This window comes from Rhinatrema bivittatum, chromosome 15, assembly GCF_901001135.1.
Source record: "Rhinatrema bivittatum chromosome 15, aRhiBiv1.1, whole genome shotgun sequence".
Taxonomy (NCBI): Eukaryota; Metazoa; Chordata; class Amphibia; order Gymnophiona; family Rhinatrematidae; genus Rhinatrema; species Rhinatrema bivittatum.
In genome coordinates, this window is record NC_042629.1 from 44,111,271 (window position 1) to 44,133,076 (window position 21,806).

At 44.6% G+C, this 21,806-nt stretch overlaps 1 protein-coding gene across 1 annotated transcript in view; it reads right to left on the reverse strand.

The window, feature by feature from the left end:
* Positions 1-260: 260 nt before the first annotated feature.
* RCSD1 (RCSD domain containing 1) overlaps positions 261-21,806 on the reverse strand; it is a 48,242-nt gene continuing 26,696 nt past the window's right edge. Inside the window, exons 2-7 of the mRNA XM_029578003.1 lie at positions 19,040-19,147; positions 16,872-16,961; positions 14,901-14,972; positions 11,532-11,735; positions 9,912-10,436; positions 261-1,238 (exon numbers count right to left, since the gene is read on the reverse strand). Of these exons, the coding sequence (XP_029433863.1) occupies positions 1,209-1,238; positions 9,912-10,436; positions 11,532-11,735; positions 14,901-14,972; positions 16,872-16,961; positions 19,040-19,147 (1,029 nt within the window). The 3' untranslated portion in view covers positions 261-1,208. The remainder of the gene's footprint in view (positions 1,239-9,911; positions 10,437-11,531; positions 11,736-14,900; positions 14,973-16,871; positions 16,962-19,039; positions 19,148-21,806) is intronic.

The following is a 21,806-nucleotide window of genomic DNA, read 5'->3' on the forward strand; positions in this document are numbered from 1 at the left end:
GGGGGGGGGGAATTATACAATAGGAGAAAAGACCTGGGTAGTTGCAAATGAAGGTTCATGGCACTGTAGCCCAATTGAGGCTGATTCTGACTGAGGTGGAAACCCAAAGGAACCAGAGGAAACTGCCAGCTCATAAAAAAAAAAAAAAAGAGCAGCGTTTCACTGCAGCCCTATAGACCATGGGTTATGAGGCAACCATATTGCACATCTGTGTTGAAAGGGGGATACTAATAACCATTATAAGATCCATCCAACAGGTATTCATTGTTTTGTTTTGTTTTTTCAAGAAGATCCATTTATTTGTACCATGATATCTGGCAAGCTTGCACTGCACTTTACAGTATGGGTTTGGTCTGAAGTCTTAAATCATTGCGCTGGCCTCTGCATCCAGCTTCTGTATTGTACCCAGACAGATCAACACTTGTTGCAAGCCAGCACAACTCCTGCAGGCCCCCTTCATCTCCAGCACCCAGCCTTTCCTAGAACATGCCTCGCAACCCAATGAGCCACCAAGAGTTCCTCAGGATATTTAAGGGGGTGCCATTGCCAGCTATTACGATGGTAATAGTCTTCTGAGGAGTGTGTAACCTTGCCAATGAAAGTGAGAAATGTGCTCGCCGCTTGCTACATCCAGGTGTCTGCTTTGATCCCTCCAGACTCTGGTTCTCCCTACAGTATAGTCCACAAAAAAAATGTCCACCTTCGGGAGACTCTTAATACCATTAAAGAAGACTGTTTCCCCCATCAACATCTAAGCAAGGACTGAAGCAGGAGGAAAAATAGCAGCAGGCATTTTCTAAGTAAAGCAAAATAAAAAAAATCATTCCTCAATAAAGATTTGCATTTTGCACAATGTAATAACAATTGTTAAAATGTTAACTAAAATAGTTTTTTCCACATCTGAAAATAAAATTGACAAGGACCATGGAAACAATTTGAAAGTAGAGAGCCAAAGGGAGGCTGTACATCTGTGTTGCACCAAAGCTCCTACTGAGCAACTGGAAGGGTGAGGTTTGTGTCTTGCTGGAAGAAAAGGTTCTGTGGACGCGTTCCCATTTACTGATACAAAAACATTTTTACAATACAGGATAAAGAAGGCAGTAAAGTCTCAGGCAGCTTTGGACCCTTCTCTCGGGAGTGCGGATACTGGCAGTCGCTTCGTTGTGGAGCCTGCTAGGGTTGTTACTTCTTGACCGGATGATTTGATTCTAGTCTCCTGCTTCCTGGATGGATTTCTCCTAGAGAGAGTGTGGAGAGAAAATAAACAGAGAATTCCACTTGCTTCCCAGACAGCTCTAAACATGTTGTTGCTTTATGATTTGCCAGTGACCCTCCTCCCTCCACCCACCTTTTACAATACTTTCCCATGCGGATCAACCAAGAGGCATTAAGTTTGGGCTTATCTAGTCTCTACCACCATCCACCAATGGAAAAGGCCCAGAGTTAAGCAAGGAAGCCATGTCTCAAGGGGGAAATACTGATGATTCGTCTCAATCTCTTCTTCCTAAGTATGGAAATGAGAGGACTGCGCACATAGGCATGAGAAGGAATCCGTCCATAATTGAACATTTAAACAAACACAAGTAAACACTGAATGTATGGACCTGATCATGATTTTACTACACAACAGATTACAGCTGAAAATACCAAGGAACGGGGAAATCTTATCATTGAATTTGCAAATGATGCATTTTGTAGTTATAATGGATTAATTCTGATTCTAACCAATCTATGGAAGCAGATTATAGAGGGAACAAGGCGACTAGCCTTAAAGAAGGCAGTAATGAAACCCCGAGGGGAGCTTGCTGGCTAGGTCACGTTCAATAGGAAACTCCCCATGGAGTTTCCCTTTGGAAATTTGGGCCAACACTCGCATTACATTGAAGCAGGTGCAAAGTGCATGCCTGAATGTACACACAGGGACTGAGACAAGAAATCCCTCTGCGTGCATTCCTGTGCCCACCCTAACCCCCACCACCGCCCATTTTTGGCCTGGCTACAAGTAAGGTAAATAATAAGGTGGAGAAGGTGAGCGGTATACACGCTGGTGTCAAACCATATGGCCATAGTATAGCGCTATAGGTTCTGGGATCCTTGTAGAAATAATTAAATCAAAAGTCCAATAAAGATGTCAAGCATTTCCAACTTTTATTCAAAAGTGCAGTAGGTTTCAGTCCCCCGACATGGACCGTGTTTCGCCACGTGAGCTGCGTCGGGGGGGGGACGACAGATGTTGAAAACAAAACTAGTTGCACAGCGTCAGGAAAGGTTTTCGTTCAGAAGCAGCTGCAAACACGCGCGAAGGCAATGCAAGTACAGCAAAAAATATTTCCGATGGCCCTTGCGATAGCGTCTCTGATGGCAGAGGATGGATAATGTAATGTTTGTACCTTTTTATGTCTTATTTATGTCACTAACGATAGCGACGAGTGCCGGGACAAAGGGGTCCGTAGACAAAGGCTGCCGTGGCGTCAAAGAGTTTCATCCGGGGCAGGTATTAAATCTAAGCCGTCTCAGCAGCCCAAGTGGCGAAACACGGTCCATGTCGGGGGAACCAAAACCTACTGCCCTTTTAAATAAAAGTTGGAAACGCTTGACGACATCTTAATTGGACTTTTGATTTATTTCCACAAGGATTCCAGAACCTCTAGCGCTATAACTATGGACTTGTGGCTAAAAGGAAACCCTACTTTTTGCTGTGTTCATGGGGGGGGGGGGAGGTTGGGTAGTTTTGAAACCCTGTGTTTATGTGGGTTAACGTGCGTTTACCCACATAGAAAACTCTGATTATTGCCCCCATAAGGAGGGTATTAAGAGAAATGTTAAACTGGAAGTGTTATTTTAAGTCGGCAAATGATTTTTCTGTGTCAGCCATGTTTTACTCAGGTAGGACCCAGGCTTGCTTCTCCTACGGACTAGTCTACCCCGACAGGAACTCTACCCATCCCTGTCCGACCTTTTCAGGTACAACCCTAATTAGTCCTGCTCTTCTTCTCACATAGCCTTCATCTGCTTTATAATCTGCAATAGTCTTGCTAAAATAACCATAGAAACACAGCAGATGATGACAGAGAAAGACCAGCAAGCCTGCCCAGTTGTCTTCCCCTCTGCTTCTCTACTACTTGGGGTAGATAAGCTTATACATCTGCTATACTTGAACCAACACCAGTTTGTTGTTCTATTCTTGTCTTACATTTTTTTTTATCGCTCATAACCTCTCTTCTTATTCTCTCTTAGTTGACTCCTATTAGATGCTCATTATACATATCTTCCAAGAATTGTTCCTCAACACCTCAGTCCCCTGTGATACAAATCAAGGACTCGTGCAACTTTGCAGTCTCAGAAAGTATGAAATATATCAAAATCAGCTTCCAGGGTGAAAACAAACTGTGGATTAGGCTGCTGATTAGTAAGATGCATAAAAAAAAAAGGAACAGTATATCCAGTACATCAAAATCAAATATAGTCAGGGCATTGCCTGTGAAGTTTCATTTGTCCTCTCCATTGGCCATTACTGTCTCTTACCTGATCACTTAACAACAGACGCTCAAGCCTTGAATGTTGTTATCGGGCCGATGCAGTAAAGTGTGCTCAAGCTGAGTGCACTGTTAGCCCCCGTTTGGCCATACGTTTTCCATGCGCTATTTTTACCCCTTATACACGCGGCCAACCCTCCCCCGAAACTAATAGCGCCCGCAACATGCAAATGCAGTTTGATGGGCCTATTAGTTATTCCCGCGCAATTCAGAAAGTAAAATCTGCAGCCAAGCCGCACATTTTACTCTCAGAAATTAACTCCTGCCAAAGTCAGGTGTTAATTTTGACCAGCACCAGGGAAGTGTACAGAAAAGCAGAAAAAACTGCTTTTCTGTACACCCTCTGACTTAATATCATAGCGATATTAAGTCGGAGGCCCCAAAAATAAAAAAATAATTACATTAAAAATCTGCCCGCAGCCTGTGGGTTGGAAGACAGACGCTCAATTATTCCGGCGTCCGTTTTCTGAACCCGTGGCTGTCAGTGGGTTCGAGAACCGACGCTGGTAAAACTGAGCATCGGCTGTCAAACCCGCTGACAGCCGCCGCTTCTGTCAGAAAGGAGGCGCTAGGGACGCGCTAGTGTCCCTAGCGCCTCCTTTAACCGCAGGCCCCCATTTGCATTTTTTGTTTTTCTGAATCGCGTGCCCAGGAGAGTGGCCTGGGTATGCGCCGGAAGAGCGGGCACTCGCCCGCTCTCCTGCGGGTTTTTCTGTATCGGCCCGCTACTGCAGTGTGTTAGCAGAGCTCCATTCCGGGATCAATCGGTATGTGCTAGGAGTAGCAGCAATGTCTGGTTTATCTACCTGCTTTAGATCTGCTTCTATGAAGTGTGAGACTAGTTAAGTCAATCATTCAGACTGCAGATACCACATTCTGATTAGGCTACTGACAATTTTAGAAAGAATGAGAAGTATTAATGGCACTGGAGGAGTATAGCAAGATATTCCACCCAGAATTAAAGAAGCCTACTTTTTGGGACATATATGTGCACAGTTCAAGGATATACAGAGCTCCAAAAATAAGCCACTAAAAACTAAAAGAAACAATTCACAAAGTTAAAACTTGCAGAAGGCATGCATACTGTTTAAAATTACCATCTCTGAGTCCCAGAACAAAAGTATTCCATGCATTAAAAAAGGATGAAGGGAAACAATTGCCAGTGAAGTTTAATAGTGAGGTGAAAGAGGCAATTGAAGGCAAAAGGGCATCATTCAGAAAATGGAAAGCAGACCCAAATGAGGACAATAAGGATGAGCATAAGCACTGGCAAGTTAGATGTATAAAATGTAATTAAGCAGGCTAAGAGAGATTTTGTCAAGATGTAAAAAGGTAATAAACTCTTTTTCAAGTACATTCAAAGCTAAATGCCTGTGAGGGCGTTAGTTAGGCAGCTAAATGAGGTGTAAAAAGATGGTGAGGGAGGACAAGGAAATAGCAGAAGAACTAAATGAATTCTTTGCCTCTGTCTTTACTAAGAAGGATGTTGGGGTCCTATCCCTACCGGAAACGTTTTTTGAGGGGTTGCTGATGATGATTCTGAGCGACTAAACTAAATCACCTTAAAACTGGAGGATGTAATAAATCAGATTGACAGACTAAAGAATAACAAATCTGGCTAGTATTCACCCCAAAGTTCTGAAGGAACTCAAACAGGAAATTGGTGATTTGCAGCCTGTCGTTTGCCATGCTACAAGAAGACTGAAGGGCGAGTGGTCTGGGAAACCATAGACTGGTGAGCCGGGTAGAAGCTATTCTTAAAAACAAAATTATTGCTCACGTAGATAGATATGATTTATTGGGGGAGAGTCAAGGAATTTGCAAAGGGAAGTCTTGCTTACCAATTTACTAGATATTTTTTAAGGTGTAAATAAACACGCAGAAAGGTGAGCCAGTTGATATAGTGTATTTGGATTTTCAGAAATCATTTGACAAAGTTTCTCATGAGAGGAAGTTGGGAGGGTCATGGGATTGGAGGCAATGTCCTATTGTGGATTGGTCATTGGATAACAGATAGTTAATAAAGAGAGAAAGTCTGTTAGTGGAGTTCTTCAGGGGTCTATATTGGAACCTGTGATGTTTAGCATATTTATAAAGGATATGAGGAAAGGAACAACGAAAAAGGTGACCACATTTAGAGCTGACATAAAATTGTTTCGAGTTGTTAAAACAGCAGCAGATTGTTGGGAACTGCAGGAGGACTTTGAGACTAGGACACTGGGCATCTAAATGGTAGATGCAATTTGATGTCAAAGTGCAAAATAATGCACATAGGGAAAAACATCCTAACTACATTTACACTATACTGTATTTTGTGTTAGAAGCCACCACCCAGGAAAAAGACCTCCGTGCCTTTGTGGACAATACCTTCAGCTTGAAATCTTCAGCTCTGCAGTGGTGGTCAAAAAGGCAAGTAGATTGATAGGAATTGTTGGGGCTGCTAGTAAACAATGAAAACCAATAGCCAGTAAGAGAAAAATCTTTATTCTTATAAGATATCTCATAATAGGAGCAGTGCAGCTTCCTCTGCATTCAGGCAGGCCAAACCCCACCAGTGGGTTATGTACCTCTGCCAGCAGATGGAGACGAGTAAGAAGCTGATGTCATGGATATATGGTGCTGCCCCGACATCAGTCCACCAGTATTCTGTCTCCAGCAGATGGTGGACATGCATTTCCCCACTGGGGATTGCCTATGAAAAAAAAACCCAGAATAAAGAAGATGAGACAATTAAATAGCATCGCTTGCCTCCTGAGGTGATACCGTTTGGTCCCTCCCTCAGTAGAGAGTCTTCAGTCTGGTGGCCTGGAGTGGCATGGAGTTAAAAAAAAAAAAATTAACGGTTGCAGGCCAAGACAGCCTCGGTGGTGAAGGCTTTTGCCCTCTCCCCCTGTAGCCAGGACCCATTCCTGCTCTCAGCCAGGGAGGGCTGAGCTCAGGAAAGTGTTTCTTTTTTTATAAAATAAAGTAGAAGAGGAACTCTTTAGTGAGGATTCTTCCTATTGGGTCTGTTTTCTCGGCATTCGACTTCTCCCACTCATGTCTCTGAGGAGTTCTGTGAGGTGTGAAGGTAGTTCAGGCATGACAGGTTGAGCAGCCTTTGGCTAGGCCCCGCTCTCAGGCTTCTCCTTACACTCATGTATAAGTCGATCTCGTGGATAAGTCAAGGGTATTTTTTGGGCCACAAAAGTAAGAAAATTGCTGTGACCCATGGATAAGTCTAGGGTAAAACCTTTGGAAATTTGGGCCAACACTCGCATTACATTGAAGCAGGTGCTTATGACTATACCCGATGGTTCACTCCTTCTCTCCCCACTGGCTATCCCAGGTGGTTCAATCCTTTCCTCCCTTCCCCATGACTATCCACAGGTCAAAGCTAGTTTCCTCCCCCCCTAATTATTCTGTCAACTATCCCCAGTGGTTCACTCCTTTCCTTCCTCCCTCCCTCCCTGATGGTTATCCATGGGTCAATGCTAGTTTCCTCCTCCTCCCCCCCCCCCCCCATAATTATTCTGACGACTATCTCCAGTCCTTCCCTCCCCCATGGCTATCCCCACTCGTTCACTCCTTTCCTCACTCCCCCTCCTGATCCCTGAACTCACCCACTGCTAGTAGGACGACCACGGGAGTTTGGGGGCATCCTGGTACTGGGCTGCAGCTGTGGCAATGACATGAGAGATTGATCTAGCTGCTGTGGTTATCAGAGAAGAGCAGGAGAAGAGTGATTAGCTGTTCGAGGCAGCCACAAGGGTCCCATGTCCCATGGCTGTAGAGAAAGTGCCGGCCAGCCTGTGTTTCTTGGGTCACGGCGGTGAAAGAGCTGTGTACTGGAAGAGATGGTGGAGCTAACACCCATGATCGCGGGTGGACCTGAGTCCTGCCATAACTCACCCACTGCAAGCAGGACAACGACGGAAGTTGTGGCTGTTCAGATGTGTCCTCCCTCCTCCCCTACGGGGTCCCAGTATCAGTCAGGTGTTTTTAACAGATCTGGTCACTTTGCTTGCCCAATTGCTTCAAATTATTGGACTAGGGGGTCTTTTCTGGGTTTAGACTTAATAAAGATAAGTCGGAAGCTCTTGTATATTCTGATAGCATTCGGCTAACTTGACAGGGATTATTCCCTTTGAAATGGGCCCTGAGTACTTTTAAGTATTTGGGAGTACAGATCAATCTGGATTTGACTCAATTATACGGAACTAATATATCACCCCTACTGGATTCCACTAAATCAAAATTTTTAGTTTGGCGGCCTTCGCCACTGTCTCTGGTAGGACGGATCAATTTGTTTAAGATGGTCTTATATATGTGCTTCAGATGTTGCCACTCCGCCTTCGCCACAAAGATCTTATGACTTTAAACCAGCTTTTATTAAAGTTTATCTGGGTGGGCAAAAGGCGAGAATTACATTCCAGAAGCTGCACTTAGACTGGCCTAAAGGGGGGCTCGGCCTCCCTGATATGGAGTTGTGTAACCTTGCAAGTTTATTACGTATATTACGGGATTGGTTATATGGTGAGTCCACTTACAGATATTGAGTCTGATAAATTCTTGACTTCTGAAGTCGACTTGCGATATCTGTTGCACGCAGCTGTTGGTACTTTACCCTCGGGGTTGGCTAGCAATCTTTTGATTGCACCACTGTGTTGGAAGCGGCTTGCTTTGCTTCTGCAGTTCCCTAGCACTTGTTCTCCCCACTTACCTATACAGGGATTTCTCCCCAGAGTCTCATTCACAGGCTTTTCTTCATTGGAAACAGCAGGTATTAACACTCTTTCCTAAGTCCGGGCTAGGGATGGGACATTACTCTCTTCACCAGTTGAGGAATCAGTTCACTTTGCAGGGCACTGACCTCTTCTGTTACCTACAATTACAACACTGTTTGTTCGCTCTTTACCTAGGGAGGCTTTGGACATGTCAAAGGCAGATGCGATAGATCATTTTTTTCAGGTCGAGCGTTACAAGCTTTCGCTTGCAAACCTTCATAAAGGCCTACAAAAGCTGAGGTAGAATACCTGGATCAAGCTGCTTTGGGAGAAATGGAGACTAGATTGTAACTTTTCTCTTTCCCAAGGAGGCTTGCTTTCTTGTGTTCAGCATTTGAAATTGGTTTCTTCTAATGTGTACCTTTGGGAATTGCAGTTCAGATTCTTTCATAGAGCATATATCTCCCCAACCGTGGCTCAGAAGGCCGGGCTTGCACTTTCTGGGGGCTTGTCCAAAGTGTCCTGAAGGGACAGGATCTTTCACTCATATGTTTTGGAATTGTCCATTCGTCTACAAATTTTAGACAAAGGTTTTAAAGTACCTGGGAGAGATTTTGACTGTTATTTGGGATAGGATTTCCTGCTAGCTTGTGGGAGGAGGGAGATAGACTTTTGTCAAGCCTTGACACAGGGGAAATGTTCTATTTTGTTGCAATGCAGGGAGAAAGATCCCCCATCTTTTTGGCCTTTCATAGCATGGCACATATGGAATCTTTGGCTGCTGCTGCTTCTCCTACTGCCAAGAGGAAGTTTCTAAATATTTGGGATAAATATACTCAGAGTCTTTCTAGTGGAGCTAGGGGCTTACTTTTAAACCATCTTTAGAATGCACGGTTTTCTTTTACACTCTCTGTTCCCGTTTGCATGTGATTGTATGTATCATATCGCTATGGTAATAAATGGGAGGGTTTGGGTTTGTGGGGGGGTGGGGGGGTGGTAGGAGGTTACGGGATCTTAGATACTCCATCCAGGTTTCTTCCGAGCCTGACTGGACCTGAGCACACCAGTTAGGGTTTATGTAGGGTTTGTTACTTTGTATTATAGGAATCAAGATGGAGTTCGAGATTTCCTCTTTTATGGGGGGGGGGGGGGGGGGGGTGATATACGTATTTGGGATAATGCTCCCAACATTGTTTGATTTGTTCATTGACAAACTCCATTCTTTGGATCAGTTATGCAGTCGATTGATTGCATCATGTCTGTCTGTCAAGTGATGTTTGTATGCAATTTTTGTTTTCCATAAACATATTTTAATCTTAACTGGATAAGAGCGAATAGGTTAAGTTGTCTGTCTACTGCCTGCCCACTGACTTTTTGGCTATCAGCTTAGCCAGATAAGTGACTTATCTAGTAAAGTGGCAGCCGCTGAACAGAGCTGGATATTCAGCAGTTGCTGCTTAGCCAGATAGGCTCTACTTATTTGGCTAAATAGCGCTAAACACGCTTTGAATTTCAGCCTCTCTAGTTTCAGTTTTCCTAAAATGTAGCAGTAAATTTTGGTTTTGTTAATCTGTAAGTATTATTTGGTCAGAAGTCAAATGATCGAAAGCCTGAGCAGAGCGACAGGAAGAGATGCCTGCATTATACATTTCTAACCTGTGCCACCTACCTCACACTCAGGTTGGCTCGGAGTCTGTTCAGCATTCAGTTCCTGGTTGGGCTCCATGGCCTGTGGCTGTTGCTCTGTGGTAGGTTCTTTGCTGATCACAGTCGCCGGACTTTTGGAGGGTTTCTGTCCCAGTTCCTGCATGGCGGCACTCTCATTGGCCTCATTCATCTCCTTATCTTGCATAACCAGTTCAGAAGATCCTTCACATTCCTGCTGCTTAGCAGTGCCTTGGCTAGGCCTCCCCTGGTCCTTGGAGTTTTCCAGCATGCTGGAAGCATCCCCTGATGGCTTCTCCCCTGTCTCTGTCTGTTCTGGTGTCCTCCTGTGGTTAGCCCTCCTGCTTTCCTCTGTTGCCTTCAACTTCTCCCTCCTTTCCTCAAACACTTCATCTCCCTCTTCCGGCCTGGTACCATCTTCGTCAACTACTGCCGCTGCATCTAAATACTCCTTGGCTTCAATGTCCGATTGTGATTTTCGGAACCTTCTACTGGGGGGTCTGCGCTTCACCGAACCTCTGGTCCGAACCTGTCAAAGACCAGAAGACTCTCACTGAGGTACAGTGATGTGCCATCAATTTCTTAAGCTCTTATCACCAATTCTGCTGCACTTGGTATGATGCTCTGTTTACATAAAATAGAGTAACGAAGGGCTCCTATGAGCCCTCTCCAGCATATCCCCTGTAACATGTGCAAGCACTGCGGTATCAACACAGGAAACAAATTATTTGTGCAGCTGCTGTGTTTAGTACCCATCCCCTCATCATCCCTCACAATGGAAATCTCACATGAGGGAAAGTAAGAATGGAATTTCCTGCCTGTAATTAGGTCACTATTTTTGCTGATACATGAACTGTTTATCGGGAATGTTGGGACAGCATGACCTTGAAACCTGTCTGATAGCAGGTGGAAGGATGATTTATGCAGGGCAATCTTTGATGTTAGCCAGTTTATACAACTGACTCTTGAGGTGTTTTCTGTATAATAAAAGCATTAGTGGAGGAGAGGCCTAGTGCTTAGAGCAGCAGGCTGAGAACCCAGGAAGCCAGAGTTCAAATCCTGCTTCTCCCACTGATGCTTCTTATGAGCTCGGGCAAGTCCCTTCACCCTCCATTGTCTCAGGTAACAATTAGATTTTAAGCTCTCTGGGGAAGGGCAATACCTACTGTACTCTTCAGCTATCAATCAAAAGGCATGAGGTAAAATATATATTATTAGACAGTATTTTGGACTTATATTGTGCCTTCCATCCAGGTAAGATCTCACCATACTTTAGAATCATAGCTTCCACATTACACCTGCAGCCGTATCTCAAGTGGACAGCCTGGATTGTATATTTCTAACATTGCAACTTCCCAAACTATTCTTGGTCTGCACCACTCAGTTCCATATCCAGTCTCCACTTAGTTCTGCTGATTTACATCAGTACTGATCTGTAGAACCTTCTTAATCAAGATAGTTGTGATTTCATATGCAGCTAGAAAGTCTGCTAAGGCCCTCATTCACCTCCTTTCATCCTATATGCATGTCAGGCAGCGCAGGAGTTGATCTGGGACGAGGCTGCCCTGTGATCTTTCTGCAAGCCCTCTGTATGGGGAGCCCTTATCAGGGCAAGTTTTCTTACCTTATTGTAGCAGGACAGATGGGTGCCTTCAGGTGGCGTTTCGAAGCTAACTGGCCCTTCGTCTGACTCGCTGGAGCGGGCATGAATACCAGGGCTGCTGGGTGTAGAAGGAGGGCTGTGAAATGGCGACACAGCGGCTTTCAGCCCAGGACTCTTAGGGGATCCTCCTGGCAGAAGAGCGGCTGGCGCAAATGCCAAGTTTGCCTGCAAAGGAAAGGCATCTCCCTAGTATCACAAGTTTCCCTGGGGGCCCTTGCTCTAAAATTCCCCTTGAAATAGAACGAATGCCTGCGGAGAAGGAACAGCAGTGCCTGTTTGTTTTCATTGTGACATTACAAAATGGAGTACAAGCTTCTTTCCAAAGCTTATTTTCTTCTCTTGAGAATGTAAGCGGGATTCTGTAAAATCTGCCCGCGACTGGGTTCTCACAGTATTTGCTGGGGGGTGAGCAGGCTCCTGAGGTGTGTTGGCGAAATCAGGTCCCTGTAAAGTTTGCCAGCAGTGAGTGGGCCCTTTATGGTGATCTTACTAATTCCTGTGGCAGCTCGAGTACAAGCTCTTGCTCAGCATCAACAGTGTGTGTGTGTGTGTGTGTGTGTGTATATGTATGTGTATATATATATATATGATATAAATATTCCTAATTTACTTTTAATTAGGGTTTATTGCAATGCTGAATTTAGATGCAACAATGCATACCAAAATATCACAGTGGGGACAATGCTTCAAAGACATTTTACATACAGCAGCCACGGATGTGGGCCAGAATACCTGGACAGACTGGACGGGCCAGTCGGTCTCTGTCTGCTGCCATTTGCTACGTTACTGTGGACAACTGGCTTTATGTCAAGTAGGGAGGGGAGCAGATTCTAATGGTTAACGTATAGATGTAAATACAAGTCTTATCAGCTCGCAATCGAAAGTGATGCCATCAGCAGGAATGGAGGCAGCCTCTTCACATCATTTGCCTTTCATTGCCTCATCTCAGAGCAGAATTTCTCTTGCGTAGCTTAAGGTATTCAAATCTAGCTCACAAAAGCAGCAGACTGAGAGGGGAATAAGCTCCTGACGTGTTTGAGGGCGCGAGTAATTTGCTGGGAAATTGGGAGAGGAAAGAAGGGATCTATTGATGCGGTAAGTATTTGATTTCATCTATTTCCTCTCTTTTCCCCCCTCATGTTTTGATCAAATCTGAAACCGTTTCATTGTTTGCAACAATAACAAAGCAGGTGAAGTTTGGCATGGACAAGCTTCCTCACATGGTTCTGCTACTCTGCCTCACTACTGGAACCTGGGCCAGCTCGGTGGCTGGCTGTCCACACCAGAACTGTACCCCATAGGCCGGCTGGGACTGGGGATGCTGAGGAGGATATCTCGGCCATCGCTCAACAGTGATGCCTGGTGACCAGGCTCAGCGTGCATGCGGACCGGGTTCCAGAGGGAGCCAGTCTGTGGCTCTTAGCCAAGGACTGCCACTACAGTGGCTACTAGGTTAGGTTGGGGGAGCAGGGTAGCGGTGGGCTGCTATAACATAGGAGAAGAACCCAGGGAGTTGTGAACTAAGGCTTGTGAGGTTGAAACCCAATAGAGTTTGGTTCTGATTGAACTGGAAGTCCAACGAAACAGGAGGAAACGACTGGGCCCCAGAAGATGACCGGAACGTGGTGGTTCTGCTACTCCTTACTTAGCCTAATGCATCTCTGCACTGACCTGTGACATCCCCCATTGTTTCAGGATCTATCTTCTCAAAGCAGAGACTGCCGGTTATACAGCAGCTTTATGATATGAACCAGTGTCCACTAGAAACTCTCCTGGTGCTCAGCTCACCTCTCATCTCATCTACTTTTTTATGCTAAAGTGTCAGCATCCTTGGTCAGGCTCTGGCCTTTTGGACAGGCCTCCTTATTTGTGATCTGATCCTCACTTCCAAGTGCCCCAGGCTAGCCACTGTCAGACATAGGATGCTTGGCTCAATGGGTTATTAGCCGGACCCAGCTTGATACTTCTTATGTTAATAAAAGTGAACTGCAGCCAACATACTGAGCACACGGGGGAGCTCTTGCTCCTAAAAGCAGCTGGGTCACTGCTCCTGGCTCTTGCAAGAGGCACTGGCTCTTACGGTGACATTGTCCATAAACAATGCCACTGTGGAGCAATTGTAGTTGGACATGTGCCCTGTTTGCACAGCTGGGCCTCTGGGCTATTTTTATATTGGCTGCGGCTTGAGAAAATATCCAGTAATCCAGGCAAAGGGTGTCAGTAATCATAGAGCAATGCCTCAGACAGGATGTGAACAAAAAGGTCAACAAGAATGGAGTGCTCTAAGCTGTCCGTGGCTGGTCCAAAGGCATTGCCTGAAAAGAGTGGTCTTCCAAATATTAATGCTGATTGCTGATCGACTTGGGTGCTATCAGTGCCATAATCTGGAATTTTAGCATCCAGGACAGGCAATCATATTTGCACTCCACCCTTCAATCCCCAGCAACTGCCCCCTCCTCCCCACTAGTCCTGAATCCCAAGCCTACCATCTTCCTCTCTTCCCAAATAATTCTCCATCTCTTGCCCCACCTATGATCCCTTCAATGGTCTTTGAGTCCTACTAATCTCTGAAGGTCTTCAAGACCCTCAACCTGTAGGGGGCCCCCTTTCTTTCTACCCTCCTTTTTCTTTCCTTTAGTATACTTCACCTCTCCTCCCATATAATACCTCCAATGCTCTGCTTTTCTCACCACCACCACCCCCTCAAGCCCAGCCCTCACCCCACTAGTGCTCAACCTCCAGGGCCCCTCATTTCTCTCTAGGCCTTCCTCTTTCCATGGCAGTCCTCCATCTCCAGACCTCCTCATATGATACCCCCAGTAATCCTTGAACCCTCCTCTATCTCCTCAATAGTGGTGGGGAATCTCAGGTCAGCCTGTGCACCCCATTCTCCTCCAGTGGGTTGGAGGAGAATCGGTTGTGCTCTTGCTCACTCTTCTCGGTGAGGGAGTGAGTCAGCCCACACATCCTGCTATCCTCCGGTGGGAGAGGGAAGAAAGGGGAAACAAATGTGTTGCTGATCTCTCTGCCTCATCTCGAAGGAGCTCACTGTCCTTGAGGAAGGGGAAAAGGGAATAGTCGGTAGAATCAACCTCCACCATCTATGCTTTCAGTGCAATGTTGAGAGCAAGCAATGGCAGCGACATCTCCCAAGGGTTGTCCCACCCTCATTAAGGTCCTGCTGCAACACATAGATGTTCAGTACCATCTGATAAGCCTCTGTATTGAACTGAGGGGTACAACATTGTGTAAGAAGAGCCTGGCTTACTAGGAATGAGTTTAGTAACAAGAATAATGCAATCCTACTGTACCCATCAGTCCAGCACCTACCTGCAGCTTTTCAATAAGAGGGGAGCTTTTCACCTTGAACTTGGGAAGATGAGAGGAACCTTCACATGTTTTCTGTAAACAAAACAAAAGACAGAAATCCATAGTGAAGGCACATGAAGGCACAGCTGTTTTAAATGTCATTTTTGAAGGCTGAAGTTAGAAAGCTCTCATTTTAAGGAAGTCCTTTATCATACATTACATGGCTTTATAGGTTTCAGTGGCATCATCTCTATAAATGGGGTGGAAGATCACAGCCTTTACATCGTCCACCTTATTAAGTGATAAATATTGTCACAGCTGACATCATCAACATATGGAAACCTGGGACTATTATGAATGTACTTTTGGAATCCACACTGAACGTTGTATTTTGGAGGTTGCAGAATATCAAGAATGTTCAGTAAATAAATAAATAAATAAATGCTTTTAAACAAGCAGGGCAGATGAGGACCCTAAGGGCCTATCTAAGTCCATTCAGATTCATTCCTGGGGCACTGCCATAGACCCCCTTTCTGATCTCCGGCTTTCTGTTCACTTTTTCGCCACTAGGACCTCCCAGGTCAATGGAATAAACAAAGAAGAAAATAAACTCCCACTAAATATCGGGGCCCTATCAATAAACGTCGGTGGTGATGCTGTCGGTCACACTTGGAAATCAGCGGTGTCTTAAGTTGCAGGAGAACCTGAAGTCTTCTTTCTCTAACCGTGGGGAGTGCATAGCAGGCCTTCTACGCTGCCCCAGCAATGATCCTAACCTTCCACTGGGACTCTGTCCTGCTCAGGCTGAGATAAATTCCTCTCTATTACAACTCAGTCTCGAGTATCTCTCAGCCACAGAGATACTGACAATAGCATAAAATGACTCTGTGCTGGGCTATTGATGCACTATTTCATCATTGCTACATAATACATTGCATTACATGTTTGTATAGTCCCTTAGGATTTAAAATTGGCTTTCAATTCATAAATGGACAAGGTTTTCTGCCAACTTTCTTTGAGCCCTGCTTTATAAAAGAAAGCCCATGCAAGTAGATAGGACGCTGCCAGGAGGCGAGAAAATGTAGCCAGCTAACTAAATAACCTAACCGGTTATGTTTGAAAATGATCGGTTAGGTTTTTCAGTTATGTGGCCGGATAAGGAGCTATTTAACCGGATATCTTCAAAAGATATCCGGTTAAGTAGCACTGTAAAAATTTAAAACAAAAAAAGGAAACAAGCCCATGGACCGATTCTCTCCCTTCCCCATCCTAATTTTAATACACGGCACCTGCAATGCCTCTTTTTTTTTTTTTTTTTTTTATCTGGCTAAAATCTCTCTGGATAAGGGAATGAAAGAGAATATCTACGTTTCTGAAAAAAAACTGGTGGCATTATTTTTTTTAGTTTAGCATTTGGATAAGTTAGGATATTTTATGTATGCTTGTGTGTTTATACGGGGATCTTATCTTTTATGATATCATCATGAGTGTAAATTGTGAAATCCTCACTGAACAATGTGCCATTGGATGTTGTGGAAAATAACAAATGTTAAAGAGAGAAATGGCTTTGAATATTGACCTCCCAGAGACTCTTTTCTCCTGTTTGATATTCACACCGGAGCCCAGTCATTGCAGTGACAGCCCTCAGTCAGGGGGGGCCACTTACCAAGGGTCCTTCCAAAACCCTGCAATTGTGAGCCCAGAGCCTGGCCCCTAGGGGTCACCATTGTACGATGACTGGGACTCCATGCCAGGGGCTATGAACCTTGCTTCCACAGCCCCTCCCAGCCCAGGAACCAGAGACCTGGCCTGAGAAGCAAACGCAGGTGCTCTGCATGCTGTACCAGTGAGCCACCCAGCCTGCCCTGTGCCGGTATTTCTAAGGAGTAAGAGGAAAAAGTCAAACCTGAAACGGGACTGGACACCTGCTCGCCATGGTAAAAGGTGAGTGCTGTGAACTCCCTTATTCTCTTGCTCCTGCTTTTTGCTTACCTCCTCACCATTTTGTCCCGACTCGGCTTTGGGGGTGTGCAGTGGAAGGGAGCAGGGCGGTTTCCTCCGGGTGGGCTTATGGACTGGTACCTGGAAGCAAAAAAAGCAGAGCAACAGTCAATCAGAAAGCGAGACTGAAGCAGAAATCAGAGCTCCTGGTCCTTCACTTCTAAAGCTGCTTCAAAGTGCAGCGCAGAGGGACCAGCAAAAGGCTTTCTTCAGCCAGGGTAATGGAGCAGGGCTCCATTTGGGGTCAGCTTACAATCAGGCCGATACAGTACCCACGTTTGGACGCACATTTTCGACGTGCTAGCTTTACCCCTTATTCAGTAAGGGGTAATAGCGTGTTGAAAACGCGCATCCAACCCCCCTGAAACTAATAGCGCCCGCAACATGCAAATGCATGTTGATGGCCCTATTAGCTTTCTTGCGCGATACAGAAAGTACCGTAAAATGTGCAGCCAAGCCGCACATTTTACTTTCAGAAATTAGCGCCTACCCAAAGTTAGGCGTTAATTTCTCTCGGCACCAGGATATTAAGTAGGAGGTCCCAAAAGTTAAAAATAATCAAAAATTTAAAAAAAAATAAATTGTAAATCGGCCTGCGGGTTGAAAACCGGACGCTCAATTTTGCCAGTGTCCGGTTTCCGAACCCGTGGCTGTCAGCGAGTTTGAGAACAGACGCCGGCAAAATTGAGCGTCGGCTGTCAAATCCGCTGACAGCCACCGCTCCTGTCCAAAAAGAGGCGCTAGGGACGCGCTAGTGTCCCTAGCGCCTCTTTTTACCGCGAGCCCTCATTTGAATAATTTTGTTTTCTGAATCGCACGCACAGGTGAGTGGCCTGTGCGCTTGCCAGCTCTCCCACGATTTTTACTGTATCGGCCTGAATGCTCTGTGCCTGCTTCAGGACCCAAGAGAGAGAGCAGCCAAAGCAGTTTCCATCCCCCTCTTACGGCTGAGTTCTTCTTGTCCCTATTTCAAACCCAGCACAAATTTTCATTTTGATTTGTTTTGGGGGGGGAGGGGGAAGACAGCTATCTTTTATCACAAGGCCAAGCTATGCACACTGATTCAGGCTTATGCATGATAAAACTGAAGGAAGTTTAATGCACCTTGAAGCAAAACCATTCTATCTTGTTTCACCTGCTGGCCACAGTTAATATCTTCTTTTTTGTTTCCAACAAGATCTCATCTCTACTAATAGCCCGGACCCTTTACTAACCCTAGTTTAATTTGGCTTCTTTCTTTAGTACACAGTCACACACAGAACATTTCCTAGCTCTGTCTGGATTAAACTACACACTTTTTTTTTTTTTTTAGCCAAGGTTAAATCTTCTCCATGCTCCCTTTTACTACTGGTTGAATCTCTGCTATGCCTTTCATCAAACGTTACACCCATTCTTTCGTTAACCCTGATTCTATCCCAGTCTTATTCTGAGTGAATTTCTCCCTCACTCCCTCAACCTCTCTTTGCTAATCATGGCTTATTCCCTTCATTTGCTTAATACGAGTTGAACTTCTTGAAAGAGATGGCTGAGAGAGGCCACGACAGAAGTTAATAAAGAAACGAGTTATTTACCATTTTAAAAAATACTAAAACAAGGGGGCACTCCATGGAACTAACCACCTGCAGATTTAAAACAGATCACTCAGTGCACTATCAAGCTATGGAATCTGTTCCCAGAGGATGTGATCAAGACAGCTACCATAGCAAATAAGAGGTCTGGACACGTTCCTGATGGAAAAGTCCTTAAAACTTTATTAGCCAGGGAGACTAGAGAAAGCCACTGCCCTCCCCTGGAGTGAGTGACAGACTGGCCACTTCGGGAGTCAGGATGCCGGGCTTTGATGGACCTTAGTCCGACCCAGTATGGCATTTCTCTTGTTCTCATCACTCTCATATTCTTTGCCCTTTGCTAGCTATGGTTGATTATAGTTACACAGCAGCATAATAAGTAATGGCAGATAAAGACCCAAATGGCCCATCCAATCTGCCCGGTTGAGATTTGTCTGGTTTGGGTAGGGAGGAGTGCCCTGCCGTCACTTCCATTTCTCAGCCCTGGCACCGTTCAGTCCTTCTCACCCCTAAACGTCAGCCATGGGTAGGCCTCTTTCACACACACACACACACACACACCCCTATTTTAGCCATGAGTTAGTCTCTTACCTCCTTTCCAGCAACTGTAGCTGCTTGGACATTGAATCTTCCTGCTAACTTAGCAACCGAGGGTGCCTCGTGTTTTTCTTCTTTGGGACAAGTCTCTACTGATCTTCCCTGGAATCCAAAGAGCAATAAAATTATGTTCCTGTGCCACTTTGTAAATTATTGGAGATTAGGCCTAGCTATTTATTGTGCAAGGCACCAGCAGGTCCCTGTTGACTGTTGTGTAAGCATTGGCAATCCCGGACATAACAGCATTTCACTGAAACTCAGAAGTGGCACTGAGTGTGCAGTTATTTTCACTGATACTTCAGCTAACTTACAATCAGTTTATGTAGACATATACAAATAGAAACAATACAACAAATTGTGCTTTAAATAGAGGAGTAGAGTCCTGTTCTTTCTCAGATAACCTGAGTCACTGTCTGCTGGATTCACTGGGCCTCAACAGAGTCTATTCCAGTTCTCAGACCTGGTTCCTGATGGTTTTGAGGTGAAAAGTTGGATTTTTTCCCCACCTCCAGAAATCAAGATTGCACAGCTTCCTCCAAAGTTTGTGACAGGAGGTCAGAGTTTGCTCTTCCATTTTATGACTGCATGTGATGTACCAGCTTGCTGCACCCCGGCTTGAATACAGTGTGGAAAGGCGAGTAACAAAGTGCTATATTATGCATTATGCACTGTGGTCATTGGAACTGACGTGGTTTCGGGATGATATTTCCAGAAGTGACTGCCCAGCACGTTTCAGAATTTTTGTTTCCAACATAAATCTTTACTTTCAACCACTGTTTGAATATCTACATTTCTGGCCTTCATTCTCTTTTTGGCTTCCCTCAATCTATAGGTTTACACTAGGAGTACCACTGAACGCAAGGTTCATAACTTTTGACTCATTTGCTGTTATAAATTTTGAGCCATTTGCTATTGCAAGCATTCTGCGATCTTATCAATATGAAGAACTTAGACGCAGAAGATCTAAACCAAAGCCTGACTTGCCTGTTATGTATGACGTGGAGTTAGGCAGGCACCTGAGTATTTTTCTCTCTCTCTTTCATAGCTGAGAAACAGAATTTAAATCTTAAAAATTTAGCTGATCCAGCAGCCCTGTCTGCATGTTCAGCTCGTGTAGGACAAAAGCTTCTTCCATATATGTACTTTGTACAGTGGCATACGAACTGGGAAGTAGCCCACCTCAGAGAGGTCGGACCGTTATGTCGTCACTCAGAGTGAATGAGAACAAGAGCTGCGATAACACAGATTTATTCAGAAGCTCAAGACTTGCACATGCTGCCTGTAGTCACAGAGGTGCTATAGCAAATGCAAAGACATATATTATGAAGTTGAAACTCTTTTGAGCACAAAACAAGAGCGGGATCTGGGGGTGATCATCTCTGATGATCTTGACGTGGTCAAACAGGTAGATAAGGCACTAGCAAAAGCCAGAAGGCTATTTGGGTGCACAGGGAGAGGAAGAGCCAATAGGAAAAAGGAGATGATATTGTCTCTGTGTAAATTTTTGATGAGACCTTATTTGAAGTAATGTGCATTGTGCACAATTCTGGAGACCAAACCTTCCAAAAAGATATATATTGGATGGAGTCAAACTAGAGGGCAGCTACTAAAATGGTCAACAGTCTTCTTCATAAAGTATATGGGACAGACAAAGATCTGTAAATATATATAGCCTGGAGGAAAGAGGAGAAAAGGGAGCTATGATCGAGACATTTAAATATCTCCAACGATTAAATGCACGGGAAGCAGTCTCTTTCAATGGGATGAAGGTGAAAAGAGATTGAATCTGGAGTAATTTAAGGAAATATTTCATTATGGAGGGTGTGGTGGATGCATGGAGTAGCTTTCCAGTGGAGATGGGGACAGTGTTGGAATTCAAGAAAGTATGAGACAAGCACAGAGGATATGAGAGAGAGGAAGGGATTGCAAAGCTAAGCTGGAAATGTGGATGGACTAAATGGTTTGTATCTGCTGACATATTCTGTGTAACTGTAGGAGTTCAAGAACGTCTTGTGTTAGCTCGTTTATCAGTGATAAGTCTGCAGAAGCATCACAACAAAAATGTTGTTAGATGTATTAAATTACTGATTTAAAATGCAAACATTATAGATATTGGAATATACACATCAGTGGCACACTCAGAAACAGAATAACGTCTTAATTGCACATATAGGTAGGCAAAAGCAGATGGAAGGACATGAAGATAGGGAAAAAATGAATATGCTTAAAATGCAAGGTCTGATCTTTTTATACAGAGTACATCAGTTTTCCACTACTCATATACAGGACAGTGCATGTGAGCTTCTCTGCATGGTTTTAAAAGTTAAAGACAGCACTTCCAGCACTAGCTATATATAAGTGTGTGTGTGTGTGTGTGTGTGTGTGTGTATCTGCAGCTTTCATTCACACAAATACTTTATGCTAATGGTGCCTCAGAAATACAGGTGCGGTAACCTCAGGGGAGCAGGAACAATGTAATTTTGGTCTTTATCTAGATGTAGCTGGGTGAAAAGAGGGAGAAAAAGACAAAGCTTTGGCTTCCTCAAAGTCCTTTTGTCACAGAAGGGCTGGGAAGCCACCAGGTGCCAGGAGCTTTGCTGCCTTCCAATACCGAGCTATGATAAGGCCGTTAGGATTTCTGTCTGTGTATCTTCATAGAAAACCATATTTGGAATCTTTGTCTCTCCATCTCTCCAGAGCAGTCTGACAGAGTCCCAAGCCATCTCTAATAATACAAGAATGTTTTCAAATAGGATTAAAT